The 14586-nt window shown below is 36.4% G+C and overlaps 1 protein-coding gene and 1 long non-coding RNA gene across 2 annotated transcripts in view; one reads left to right on the forward strand and one right to left on the reverse strand.

The window, feature by feature from the left end:
* Positions 1 to 6703: 6703 nt before the first annotated feature.
* Positions 6704 to 13563, forward strand: LOC142030434 (uncharacterized). Its single transcript, XR_012650191.1, has 3 exons — positions 6704 to 6780; positions 12519 to 12603; positions 13472 to 13563. It is a non-coding gene; the product is annotated as an uncharacterized LOC142030434 (long non-coding RNA).
* Positions 7732 to 14586, reverse strand: part of ADAM12 (ADAM metallopeptidase domain 12) — a 185199-nt gene continuing 178344 nt past the window's right edge. The window contains exons 22-23 of the mRNA XM_075026605.1: positions 10420 to 10547; positions 7732 to 9128 (exon numbers count right to left, since the gene is read on the reverse strand). Coding sequence (XP_074882706.1) covers positions 9068 to 9128; positions 10420 to 10547 — 189 coding nt within the window. The 3' untranslated portion in view covers positions 7732 to 9067. The remainder of the gene's footprint in view (positions 9129 to 10419; positions 10548 to 14586) is intronic.

Here is a 14586-nt window from a genome sequence, read left to right on the forward strand (position 1 = left end):
TGCATTGCATCCTTGTGTGGGCTGTAAGTAACAACAGAGGGTATTAAAGTGCTTTGGTACTTTATGCTTTGTTAAATAAAACCTCAGTCCATACTTTAATGCCAGCCACCAGCACCCTGGATTAGGTTGGTATAGGACGTAGATTAGACCTTTCAAACAGGATTTAGGGTTATTGTTTCAGTATGTGCTCCTCAGGCTCCAGGAGAAAGTCCCCAGACCTGCAGCTGCAACAGCTAGCTATTGAGATTGTTTTCTCAGGTATTTTTTAGGATCTTATTTCTAATGTTGATGATTCTGCAAAGTACTGATTATTATGGCTCTCCTTCAAGACTGCAGTCATGCCTGGGGCTGCACGGTACGAATGCATGTTGGCACGTGGCAAGTAATGTAATGCAACTTTTCTAAAGTGCTCTTCATCAGACTTACAGGTGTCAGTACCACATAATAAGAGAGAACTTGTTCTGTTGCTGCTGGAAAGTGGAGGAGAAACTGCTGTTAAAAATGAGATAGCTAAAGTAAACATAGCTTTGCCTCTCTTTTTTTTGTTGTTGTTAAAAGGAATATGCTATTGTTTTTGCTTTTCGGTATTATAAAGGACTCCTGGAAGAGTGGAAGGTTTCACAGGCGGATATGAATAATTTCTATATATTGATTTTTCTGGCTCTGGGTATATTTTTTTAAATGTATTTCCTTCTCCATTTTTAATGATTTTGTTTGTTTGGAGCTTGGTCAATTTGTTAGCAGACAAGAAGAAAAAAAAAAAAAAAAGTGAAAAACTGCTATTTCCCTGTATTCCAGCTCAGAGATAGGTGACTCAGATAACTTTGGGTTTTTTCCACCACAAAAGTGAAAATATCAATAGTGGACCTCAGTGAAATGCTGTAACTTGCCTGTTTCACCTCTAGTATTCAGTTTTCTAGGTCCTTGGCACTCGTTAAATTGTGGAGCTCAGCCTCCTCTTCAGCATGTTCTTCTGTATTTAAGTGTATCTGTGGGATTTACAGTCACTGTTTTCTTATAACAAAACCAAAACCCTCTTGCCTGCAGAGTTAGATGTAAAGCAAGAAATTCAAATAAACAGACATACTTTTTGGCATTCCCCTGAGGATATTGCAAACTGTCTTTAAGCTGCTGGAAATTAAATGCTGAATTATTTTTTTCTTCTCTACTGCTTCCCTCTCTTCTTCAAGACCTTTTTTACTTTCATGACTGTCCCTTTAGTAAACAAAAAATTAGCATTTCTTACCCAACCTTGTTAATACTCATCTTTAAATTTTCCAAGGAGATGCTTCTTTACCTCAAATTATGAGCAAAATGCTTGTGCGGCAAATTTAGCTTCAGCTCTAGAAGTGAAGATTCAAGATGTTAGGGCATCTAATAATTCTTTCAGAAAGTGTATTAGGCTACAGCTAACCTGATGTCTCTTTGTAAAAAAAATATACTTTAGCTTTTGGTTTTCAGAATTAAAAAGTAATTTACAACTTCAATAGTAAAATAATCTGATATAAATGACCTGAGGTCTTTTCAGACCTGTGTGACAGTGACACTGATGGGAAGGTAAGAATGTCCAATTCTACTCAGAAAAAGATACTCTTCCCTTTAAAGATGTAAAACCTTTATTTTTGGCATTTGACTTAGCTAGCCTGGTATTAAATAATGCCTTAATTTACTTTGAATTACTGCATTATTGTATGTAGGGTATTATTGCATGTAGCCTGCTCTGAAACCTTAAAGGAAATGGTATTTTTATATCAACACATTTTTAATAAGAGGCCATGTCGATTGCAGAGAAAGAGAAATGGTGGTTAATTCCTATAGAGTGGTGAGGAATATTTGTAGTTTAATACAAATTGCATTAATTTTCACAGTGGGAGGACTATGTAGAAAGTAATAGGACACTGTAAACTTTGAGAACAGGGTGTAGAATTTGTACATTAACTCATCTTAACCATAGCTGGTATTTGGTGGTTGTAGCATAAAATATGCACAGACTAATATTTCAAATATTTTTTTAAATGCACTGTAATTCTTTCCAGTTTGTAAAATGAAATGTTCTAGTGCTGTCAGGTACTTGCTTTGAAATGGCCACGCTACCTGGCACCCAAGGAATAGCTTGTACAAACTTACAGGGGTAGCTGTATGTCAACATACAAAGTTTGCTCCAAGAAGAAGTAACTTTCATTTTTTGATAAATTCTAATCTATATTTGTTACCTTTCACGATAATGAAAAATGCAATGCGGCTTTCTCTTTACTTCTTATTTTATACTGCTTTTTATTCTAATTATACGGCTTATTCTACCAGTCCTCAACACATCATTGTTTTAAGCCATGATGTGGACAAGTTGCCGGAACAACAAATACATTAATAGAAAAATGGTATTGAAAATTGAAAGTGGAAATTAAAATACAATTAAAAAATAATTGCACAAATTACTTGAACACTTTACAAGAAGAAAGCTTCTAAAATTGTTGCAGAAACATTTTACTTGGCTGGGGAATATACTAGTATCTCCCTGTGATATTACTTTACTATCTGCTTCTTATGTATAGATGGCTTTAGAAAAAGGACCATATTTCTAGGATACGCTTTCATCTATTCCTTTTTTTTAGGTCATTTTTAAATCAGAAAATATTTCTAGCATTTCTTCTACTTTGGGATAGTATCTGCAAGGAAAACTGTTAACTCAGCATTTTAAAAACAATGACCACAACTTTCCAAAGAAGCCACAGCAAATTATGGAGCCCAGTTTGTTGTTAATTCTTCTTGATGTGATGCAGACTTCAAACTACAGCAGTTCAGGAAGTTTTCAGAGAAACCTGGACATGGAGAAGGGGGTGCAATTTGACTGGAGGAGGAAATGGGAAGAAATGAGTCAGGAGGATGTGAGTGAGATGAGAAACCTGCTGCCTGGGAACTGGGAATGGCAGGCAAAGAGACTGGGTCTGGGTCACGGAGATCGACCAGGAGGGAATCAGAAAAGTCCGCCTGGCTGTGATGGAGCCGAGGTGCAGGATTCTGTGGTCCGTTTGCTGGCAGCAAACATCTGTGACGCTGATAATCAAATACACGCTTTGTCTTCCACCCGCTGCTGCTGCTGCTGGAAGCCCATCTATTGCTGCTGCTTCTTACAAAAAAGGATGGTCAGGTATGCCATAAGGTATGATTTATGGGTTTGGAGGTAAAAAGTAGTCTTAGGATCTCTTTATATTAAGTATCATTAAGATTGCAAGGTCAAGCACTGAAAAATGCAAAATTAAGTTGCTTTTTAAAAAAAAATACAGTCCTTTCTTCCAAATAAAGCATACTCTTATATATAGCATAATCAGGTATTTATTTTTTCCCCACAGGGTCATTCACACATAAATTACATAAAATAAAAGTAGTAGTATGTACACATTGCTTACATTTTCTACAGGGGAAAGGGTCTGCAGGTAATGTTTCCCCTGCTCTTGCAAATTTGCCAAAACCTGCAGGGCAAAGAGTTGGAAGCTTTTTAAAATTGCTGGCGTGCTCACACACAGCTGAAACGCAGCTAATGCAAGGCCATTCAATGCCATATACTTAAAATCCTGAAAAGTGACCTGTCTAGTCTACTTGCCCAAAGCTAATTCTGGCCCATGGAGAAGCAGGTAAACTACTTCTGCAGTTCTAAATTTCTGCTCTGTAATCACTCGAACAAAGGCTGCTGTGTGAGGCTTTCTCCTTAATGGTAGTCGCTTTATATTCTGGGTCTCTACAACATGCTCCTTCTATGGCTTCAGTTTGCAGGATAGCCAATGCAGCTAATGGTTTTTTTTCTAAATGGCATGCTTTTCTTGGTTTAACTGAAGTTCTTTTGTTTAGCAAATCTCTCCTTTTTCAATTCTGTTTAACAGAAGGAAAATGTCCTAGGAATATCTACACATATTAACATCAGTGACATGCCAATGAAAGGTATAAGAAAAAGGCAATTTATTGCATAGTTGGTTTGGTTTTTTTTTTAATACATGGGACTGTACATACAGAAAGATGCTCTTTTCTCTTAGCATGTTGTATTTTATGTTGAGGAAACTCTGGCATTTTCATAACCATTTGGGTAATTACATAGGCAAAACACCAAATATAATGAAGAGTATATTTATTGAGAGAGAGTACTTAAGAATGAGCAGATAATTCAGCTGTCGAATTACCAGATTGTGTTTGCTTGAAGCACCTTCAAGTGGAAGATTCCACTAGAAATGCACATGTAAGTTAAAACCTGCTGCACTGGTAAAAACCCACTGGCATAGAGCGTGAAAAGTTTAGAAAACTGAAGTTTAACTGAAGGATTGTAAATGAATGGTTCATAAAAATGGTATGCTGGTCTATCTGCGTTCATGCCACAAACAGTCTGTGATGACGTATTAAGCAGTTAATTACTCACCAGTCCTAAATTATTTTAACGATAGCACCTTCTCAAATAAAAAATATGCTTTGTATTTTTAGATAGCCTGCCTTAAAGAGTTTTTAAAAATTTTCTATTCCTTCTATTAGTTTGTTTACAATCATAGGAAATACTTTATAATGTTATATTTAAAACTATATAAAATTATTCTTATGCTGATGCTATGCACCAGAAAGTTGTGTATTCATAGGTATGTTGAAGGATATAAATTTAGGTATGTAAAAATTAGACACGTAGTAAAGCATTAAGTATTTATTGTTCATTTGTACAGACAGACAATACCTGTATACTTCTTCAAAGAAAGCGGGGGGGGGGGGGGGGGGAAGAGGGTAATAGAAAAGAAACAAATCTTTCTCCTGAAGATGATGTTGGGTATTTGATTTCTGAGTTCTAGATTCCAAGAGTTCAAAACTTTATTTCAATATGCTCTAGGCTTTTAAAGCTTGTCTCTTAAAAGTATTATGTGAAAAGGGCAGCTGCCTGTAATGTATGGGGCATCGTTAAATTGTTGGTAATGTGTGGTGTAGTTATCTGGAAGGATGGTCTGTGTGCAGAATGAGTTCTAGCATTCCTGAGTTTAGAAAATTGTGTTTTGGAGAATGCTTATGAGATAAAGAATGAATTTGTTTACTGTTACATGGTAATTTACAGTTAAATTAAAAAATAGTATTATTTGATTGGAAGTTAATAGGAGGATTAATATTGTATACTCAAATGATCAGAAGAAATCAGAATTAAAATGAAGAAAAAAGCTATGTATCTATTTCTTTTCTGAGCTTTTGAAAAGGCTCTCAAATTATTCCATGAAATTAAAAAAAAAAAAATCTTGCTACTCTGATAGCTTTTTAAAAAAATCTAGGAATGCTAAACCCAAGAGATTTGTTGGGGAGCAAGAGGGTAAATATGCAATTTTCTTTTTGTTTACTGCATATTTATTCGTTTTCTTTGATGGTGTTTTGTACTTACTGTTCTATTGATTAGCATAATAGCAGCATTGTCATGCAGTGCTTTTGGGAGAGCATACTGTGTTCTCGCCTTGTCTCTGGAAGGGGACTTGTCTGTACCAGTGTCTGATGTTGAGTAGGTGGGAGGCTGAAATATGTGTATGGGAGAAGAAGAAGAGAGAAAGGAAGGGCAGACATCAGCGTAGTCTCTTTAGAAGCTCTCTCCTATGAAGATAAATTGAACACTATAAAACCCTGAGGATTTTAAGGATGATGTATCTTAATTTTTAAAGGGGATTTAAAAGTTAAAGTTTGCTGAGCATAGAGATAGATGGATATATTATGACAGGACTTAAAGCCTGTGCTGACAGCGCTTCTTTGAAACCAGATACGACAGGTCCATACACTGAGCAGCTACCACAGGGTAGCAAGTGCTAAATTTCACATCCTGGTGTATCCTGTGGTAATTTGTTTGCTTACACTGTCCCTAAGAATGTAAAGCCATTCATCTGGTTTTCACAATGGAATTTTACATGACATCTGCATGTCTAATCATAAAGACACTAATTTGGTATGAAAACATCACACAGCCAGCTACTACTCACATCCTGGGGAAAAAAAATTGCACCAAAACAAAAGACGTATTTGATTGCTTGTTTGGTCTGCGCCACCCCCCCCCCCCCCAAATTACAGATCCTTTTCTGCCTGTAGTATTTTTCATCCGAATATGTAAAAATATATTTGCATATCTGCTAATTGGAAGGATTCCAGATTATGTGACTCTTATATACATTGCACCTACTTGCCTGTTCTGCTGTGAAAAAAAAATCAGCTTGTAGTGTGCCAGCAACTAGCTTGTATTGGTTTAAAGTAATGGAATTTTTACAGGATATTTGGGGTTGCTTGCCCATGTTTCAGATAGGGAATTATGATTTTTTTCCAAACAGCTAGAAAACTCTAGCTTTAGCCATGTCTAACATAAGATAGTAACTCCATTAGATAATATTGTACAGGTAATCATACACTCTTAGCTGTAAGACTACATTCCACATCACTGGATACACATGCTTCAGCATCTTCTTTAGAAACGTGTTAATAGTTAATAAATTTGACATATACTTTTCAGCTTAGTAATCTACTTAGTTCACAGCTTGTTTAAACATATTTTTTCCCAGCTTGCGTGCTCTCTCTCTCTCTGAACTGAAGGCAGTAAAAGGTGTTATATTAGCGATGCCCCATTGCCTCTGGGCTTCCACTGCTCCGCTGCAGAAGCCAAGGATGTCCTCTCACACCTCATCCATGATGGATTGCTGGACTTTGCCTTCCTCCAGCAACAGCAGATGTGATACCAGGCAGCATATCAGCGGATGCTTGTACCGTTTGTCAGCTCAGGAATACGCTAACAACCAGGTATGGGGCTCTTTGAAGGGTACAAGCCAGTTTGTAAGACCATCCAGGCATTTTAATCTAAAAACTCCACTGTGCTGGGACTGGGGACACCCAACAGTGTCCTTATTATCCTTCTTCTGCTGTCTCCCTCCATACGGGAACACGTGTGTGTGTTGTTTCTGTAGGGGTGAAGAGGCACTCACCTGTATGTTCAGCAGGTTCTCAGCATCGCCCGAAAAGCTTTCTAGCTTTGGTGTGCTCGCGTCCCAGAACAGATGGTCCGTGGACAGTTGGTGGGATGGCTGCTTGCAATTATGGGGGTAGGATTGGGTACCCTGTATGGGTATTTCTATACTTGTAAGACTGCATAGGTGTGTCACGTTTATTTTAAACCTAAAAGTTACTTTAAGGCTGTAAGTTTATACACGTGCTAAGTCTTACTTAAGCTGGTGCCATTAAATTCTGATGCAGATAATACCAACTTTTTAGTCATTTAGTCATTCTTTTACTACTTACAGTTTCATCTTATGATTTTCAGCTGTTATCAGAAACATTTTGATACAGCATGATGACTTGCCATTCTAAAAATGGGAGTATTCAAACAAGCAAACTGAGATCATGTGTCAAAGTTAAATGCCCCCCTCCCCCCCTTTTAGGTTTAAAGCTACTGTTGACAGGAAGAAATTAATGTTTTAAATACAAAGTATGTAAAATACATAAAAAGCATCATTTTGCTTTCAACTGCATTGCTGAGCCTAGGATAAGTTAGCATCCTACTGTTGTAGTGATTCCCCATATATAAAGCACTGTTGCTGCTATTAGAGTTTCCTTAAGAATTTAAATGCTTTTGTGAAGCCTTTACTTTGCTATTCAGCAACAAACTAAACTACGGTTTATTTTGGTTTATTCACCTTATCAATAAACATGAGTGCTATGTTGCTACAATGTAGAATAACTGGGAAAATTAAATACAATTACACTTACTGAAATGCGATCCAAGTTTCTATCAATGCTTTTATTTTTGCTTAAAGAAACAAAAACTACAAGCAATGAGGAAACTAACCTATATAAGGTAATAGTTCCTTCTCCCTCTATTTCAACTGATATTTGAAAATTGTTTTTATTACAGCATAGGTGAAACAACTGTATTCAGCAGTGCTTCTGAGAAGGTACAGAAGAGATCAGATATAATGCTACCACATAGTAAAAAGGAGGAGATGAATTTTTTCCCATGTCTTAGGATAACCAAAGTCTATGTATTAAAATACGCATTTTGATTTGAAAATTAAGAAATCCAGAACAATATTTTAGAAGTTAAATACAAAACAGTAGTAAATATGCAAAATACAGTTGATAAGCAGAGCAATGAGGCAAAAGAAATTAGTATAATAGTTGATTCTTAAAATGTAATTCTTTGTAATGCTTGGCTTCCCCCCACCCCCTGCGTGTAATGTATTGTCAGTCTAAACAGGACAGCTATGCAACATAGTGAGATGGTACTACCTTACACAGTATAGCTGAATTTAATTACCAAAGCATCAAAAAGGTAATGACACTGGGAGGCCTGATATCTGCATTAATATGTACTAACCATATTCTGTTTGAGGAAAATGAGGTTAAAAAAAATACAGTTTTATGATATACAGTACTTCTTCAGTAAGAGAACTTGTCCGAAGTGAACACATCCTCTTTCAGCACAGATTTCTCGACGATTTCAAACAGTAACTTGAAAACTGAAATTACAGTACACCTGCTAACACTGAGGGATCCTTTGGTTAAATATATATGTTACGCATCTGTATGCAGATATCGGGCATTTCACCATGTTCCAGAAGAGATTTTTTTTTTTTTTACCCTGACATCTTTATTCATCAGTTTGTTATGAACCTTTGAGATTGAGTTGTTTATACATTTGATTTATCCATGAGTATCAGCACTCTTTAAGAACAGATCAAAACTAAAAACTCTACATAGGACCAATAGAGCAGAATTATTCAAGTTCAATGAAATATTACAAAAAAGGCTTCCTTTTTAGGAAAACTCAGCTATGGTAAAAATATCTACTACAGTGCACTGCACTGTAATAAATATTCAACATAAATTAATAATTTACAAGTACCTGAGCAAGTATACAGAGCACCATAGCACAGCACAGCACCAAAGGCAGTAGCTCAGAATTCTTAAAAATAATGCTGTTTTAAACATTAAAAATCTTAAGTATTGTCATAAAAATGAACTCCAGCTGGAGTTTAAAGATAGTGCAAACTTCTGTCTTCACTTTTTAAAATAAAGGTGTCAGATTTTCTGGTCATTTCATATCAGCAGTGTTGCTGGACCTGGATACCTGTGGTGGATGCTTAGGAGCAGGTCTGTTGGAAAGAAAGAAAATAAATAGCAAATTGTTATTTAAACTTTTTTTAGTTCTCACTGCCAGCATCATGCTTGAGGCATGAAGATGAATGGTAAAACCTCTTAGAGTTACCCAGGTTAATGTCAGATATGTAACATCAGACTCTCACACTGGGAGGAGATCAGACATGTTACTCTATACACAAATCTCATCAAGAAGTGTAAATGGTACCAGCAGACTCCTTTTTTTTTTTTTTTTTTTTTTTTTTTTTCCCAGTTCACGTTTTAATTGCTGCCTTGCCAGTGGGATAAGCTAGCTCAATGTTTCAGGTGTTGTTCTTTAAATTCTTTATTTCTTTGTGTGCTCATCAATTTTGCACCTGTTCAGAAATGCTACTTAATGCTGTGGAATAGCAGTTGGTTTCAAAAAGTTGTACTAGTTAGCTTGAAATATTATTACTTTCAGAATATCTTACTAGAATAGACAGTCAGGAGCTTAAACAAAGTTCACCCTTGCAGTCTTTTTGCTAGCAGTATTAGGAAACTAACTTGAATCTATTTTTAATTTTCTGAGCAATTAAGTGCCTCACTAGTAGAGTTCTTGTAACTTAAAATACTACTTTTATCTTCCTTGGAGCTCACTTTTTATTCATAGGAAAGTGAAGAATATTAGGTAAGAAAATACTATTGACTATGCCCATTAACATTAGGCATAGTTATTTCACTTCCAGATAATTTTTCTTCAATGTCCTTTTTTTTTTTTTTTTCTTTTTTTACGTGTACAATTTGTGTGCTTTCTGAATGTTTTGGGTATTATTTTCAGATGATATAAATTGATGTTCCATTGTGAAATGTGCGAACGGAAAATTCCTTTTATTGGTGGTTGATCTTAACAGCATTCAGTTCTCAGCCTAATTCTGTAGGTGGTCCGAGTAGGAAATTTTTTTGTGCAAGAGCTTTGTGTCTCCTGAAATTGGTCCTTATTAACTCCTTTCTTTTGCAAGGAATTGTATTTAGTGGGCAGGTTTTGTAAATACACAGTCAGGTGCTTGCAGTCAAACCTTCATATGCAGTATAAATTCTCCTAATTCTGTGGAAATCAGTGCAATTGTGCTGGTATACTCCCAGTGAGAATCACTCTGATACTGGGTGCTTTTCTATAAGCAAATAGAAAAAATGGTTGTCGTGTAGCTCTCAGCAAAAGTTACAGCAGAACAGAGTTACTCAGAGCACAGCGGATCTGCTCGAAGACATTTTAGACCTGTCATTGAAGGAAATACTATATATCAAGCCATTTTGATCCGAACTAACCTTACAGGAGTAACGGGAGGCAGAGCTTTTGTGTGTCCAGGCACCGCTGTGCAGGCGCTGTTATAGCGTGCTTTGGTCAGAGGGTCTGCTGGCAGAGGCTTCCGAGGAGGGTTTGGTTTGTGGCTTTCCTATTATAAAACATAAAGTTGTATTAGTCATTGGCATAACGTACTTAACGTAGCAACAGCTGAGACAAACTGAAGATAAATTCGGAGTAGTTGTCACCAGATATATTTAAATGAGTAAGCCATAACTTATTTTTAAGAAACAGGCACTTATATTTAAAAAAAAAGGTTTAATACTGTATTTTAATGATTTTGTTTCTTTTGATTCTTTACTCTAGAAATACTGTGTGCATCTATACTGGAGTTAATGATTAATTGGTGGTAAATGAAAACAACATAGATTGAATACATAACATTGTAAAAGCAGTTATATAGAAAGCTGGAAATAATAGAAATGACTTTGAAATGCAAATTCAGATGACCACAAAAACAAACTGCTCAAGTCCAGTTTGAATTGGTAGCATCTGTGGAATTTTTCTGAGAGATGCTGCTGTGCTTTCATTCTGTGGAATTAAATGTTTCATTAATAAAGAACAGAAGTCATCTGCTGTCAGGCATGAGCTAATGTCTCTTCTGTGTGGTCCTTGAAACACTGCAAACATGGTAACATGTCTATTTGTGGTCTTCATTAGGAAGAACTGGGTTAGATTAAGCGACTTGCTCAGGGCACAAAACTCTCCAATATATCCAAAAACTCACTTTGGGTCCTTCTACTATTTGAACTGCATAGTTGTGCTTTTTCTAAGGAATTTTACTCTTTATTATTAGCTTGCCATAACTATCATTAGTAAAGTTGACCAAAAAGAAACAAGAAGAGCTTACAAGAATAATCTAGTTACAGATCCCCTGAAAGATGTAATCAAAACAAGCAATCATAGGCATGAATTGCACATGAATAAAATACAACTTTTCATTATTCATTTTGAGCATCCCTTTGTTTTCTTACTTTTCATGGCAAATGTTTGCTCTTTCAAGAATGAAATGCAGGTTGACTATCAGTAGGCATTTTGATAAAGGAGAAAATATGGGAGCTAAGTAAACCTTATATATAGTTATTTCAAATTTACAACAAACTACAGTTTAAAGCTGTATATAACATCTCTCTTCTTTTTCACTCTCGGCATAACGTGTACTAGTTCTTGAGTGAATCACAAATAGCAACAGGAAAAAAAATTCCTATTTTAACTTATTGTTATAGCCAAATCTCATATCCAGTATAAAAATTAGTCTCAACTGTCATCCAGAAGAACTTCCTCTATAAACCAAGATAAACTTATCTCATTATAAGAAGTTTGTCTGTGAGCTCTGTCTTTGGGGGTAAAAATAATTGCAAATATTCTTGAAGTAGGCCTGGAAAATGATGAAATAAACAGCATGTTTGTAAATACTGTATGTAGCTTTATCTCAGGTCTATCCTGTTGAAAGTCACAGAGTTTAATCAAACACTAGCAAAGGAAGTTCTTCAAAACATGATCATTTCCCATGATACAGAACTAGAACCTTAAAACTGTTAAGAGAAAAAATCTTACCATCAGGATTTCTTAACCAAAGTTTACTTTGTGCACTAAGTTTCTTGCACAATGAAATCTTGCTGTGTTTGTGTGTTTTGAAGTGAAATATACCAGTTTGGAACAAGTTAGATCACAGCAGAAACTGATACCTTTAAAATAACTTAATTATCCCTACAGTAAAATAGAAATTTAAGTTGCTTCTGTAATAATTTTGTTGAAAGTCATAATGTTTATTCCATGAAAGAGTATATGCATCATTGCCTCAAGTGTGGCAGCATTTTAAAAAAAAAAGTTGCAACAAACACACAAACATCAGCCTTATAAAGACAGCAAACAAGGAATGCAGCTTTGAACACCATAAAGCCTTTTTTCCCTTGACTGCCTTCATGGAAGTGGCCTTTTCCCTCAAGTACTTTTACATGATTAATCACATGAATTAGTCTGATCACAAGAGTATTTAGCTGTTTGCTTGATCAGCCCCTAATCGTTATTGCATGATTTATATTTACTCTTCAATTGGCAGAACGCTTAGGTACCAGCATTGGGAAGAGGAATGGATCCAGGCTCAGCAGTCCAGAGAAACAAAGGTCTCAAGAGCTGAAGATCTGGTAAGGATGAATGAACAAAAAAGAGGACAAATGCCCTTGTTTGTTTGTTTGTGTTAATTAACTGTGCCCTATGTCTAATCACCACCTGCAACACCGCAGAGTAGGGAAAAATTGACTTTCTGAGAAGCTCAGAGCAGCTAAGTACTGATGGGACCCTATCAGTTGCCTTTTTTCCCCCTCTTTTTGCAAGGGAAGCTGGCTGAAATGGCTAATCCAGATGTGGTGATCTAGAGCAGCTCTTCAGCTATGGAATGAGCATCTTCTCATGGCTGAGCATTAAGATAATCTTTGATGCCTAAGAAAGGGTAAAAGAAGGAAAAAAAAAGGGGGGGGGGAAGGGAATTCAGATAAAAATGGGGATGGAGAATGTGTAATGGCTGAGATGAAGCAAAATGGAGGAGCACTTCATAGAAAGGAGATGCCAGCACTGGAAAATGCCACCAGGAAAACGCACATCCTTAGAAGGAGAAGAAAAAATATTTGAAGAAATAAATCACATCCCCGAAACTGATTACAGGATAGTCTTCCTTAATCTATGTAGATGGGAACTTAATTTGTGTTAGCCCTCTGTGTCTAAAGCCAGTCTGAGGTGTCCTAGGAGAGGAATTCACAGGAATAACTGTAGCAGAATGAGTGGACGGTGAGCCCAGCTCAGTTTTACTAGGGGAGAAGTGAAAATACAAAGCTATATTTCCTGTAATAAGGATGACCTGTAAAAGATGAGATATATTTTGGTAATAAGATGATGACAGTATCAGAGGCAGACACTGAATGCTAACAGGAACAAAACCAAGCAGAAGTGATCAAATCAGAACGCGTGGACTGAAGCCATAGTTAGTATAAACCTGCACTGTTTCTTTGATTTCAGTGGTGCTGCGCTGATTTATATTGACTGTGAATCTGGCCCGTAAATAAAGTATGTTTGCCTTGCAAGAGCATCTGAAAGAAGAAAAAGCTGTTTATCAGTCAAGATTGGTAAATATTAAACTTGTCAATGGTTCATTTGCCAAGGGTTTTTGTTTGTTTGTTTTTTTGTTGGTTTTGTTGCATGGGTTTTTTTACTGTTTTACTTACATCTGAAAGGAAATTTTATAGCAAATTAATAATCTGTTATTGCTGTCTCAACAGCCACTAGAGGGGAAAAGTTGTCTTAAAGTCTATTTAGTATGTTGTGCCTTAGCTATCCACTGCTCAAAGCCCAGAGGCAGCAGGAAAGTAGCTTGTGCTTAAATACACCTCTCAGAAGGGAGGAGCAGAAGGAGGCAGCTGTGAAGCCACAGAAACAGTGAATGGTTTCAGATACTCTTCTTCAGCACTATACTGCAGTACTGAGCATCTGGATCATATTATGAATGTAGCAATGATTTTTAAAGTGCTTCCTCTTGATGACCTGATGGATGCAGTTCCAAGAGAGTGCTGAAGCAAGATATTAAGTAGTATCTATATAAACTAGACCAAAACTATTCTCAAGTTAATTTACTTCTGCCAAGCTTTGAGGGAGTAAAATCGTTAACTTTGGAAGAAAAGATTTTCTTCCCATACAGTGTTTTCTGTGTCCCTAGGGTATAAAAAGTAGCTGTTTCTGACAACCTTGAATTGATGTTATGGACATAATTTTGAAAGAAGCCACTCTTCCTTATTCACTGGGTTGCCTTGAGTTGATCCCCTGTTTGCCCTATTTCTGTTTCGTGCAGCAACTGAAAATTGAAAATAGCAATATTTTGGTTGATGGAGTAACCATCACAATTAATTTGAGCTGCCAAACTGAAAAGCTTTTTGGCAGTTTCAGATCTGTCAGTCTTTGGTAATGATAGTACTAGAGATCTGGTATTCTACCTTGCACTTCATGTGGGATTTGAAGGGGAGCGCACTTAGGAACATGAATTGTAGAGCTGCATTGGGCTGCTTTGATGTGCGATGACAGGTTGGGGCAGGTACAGGTGCACTATCAGAATGAGAAATGGTTACTTTTTCTTGGAAAGC

The sequence above is a fragment of the Buteo buteo genome, chromosome 4 (assembly GCF_964188355.1).
Source record: "Buteo buteo chromosome 4, bButBut1.hap1.1, whole genome shotgun sequence".
Taxonomy (NCBI): Eukaryota; Metazoa; Chordata; class Aves; order Accipitriformes; family Accipitridae; genus Buteo; species Buteo buteo.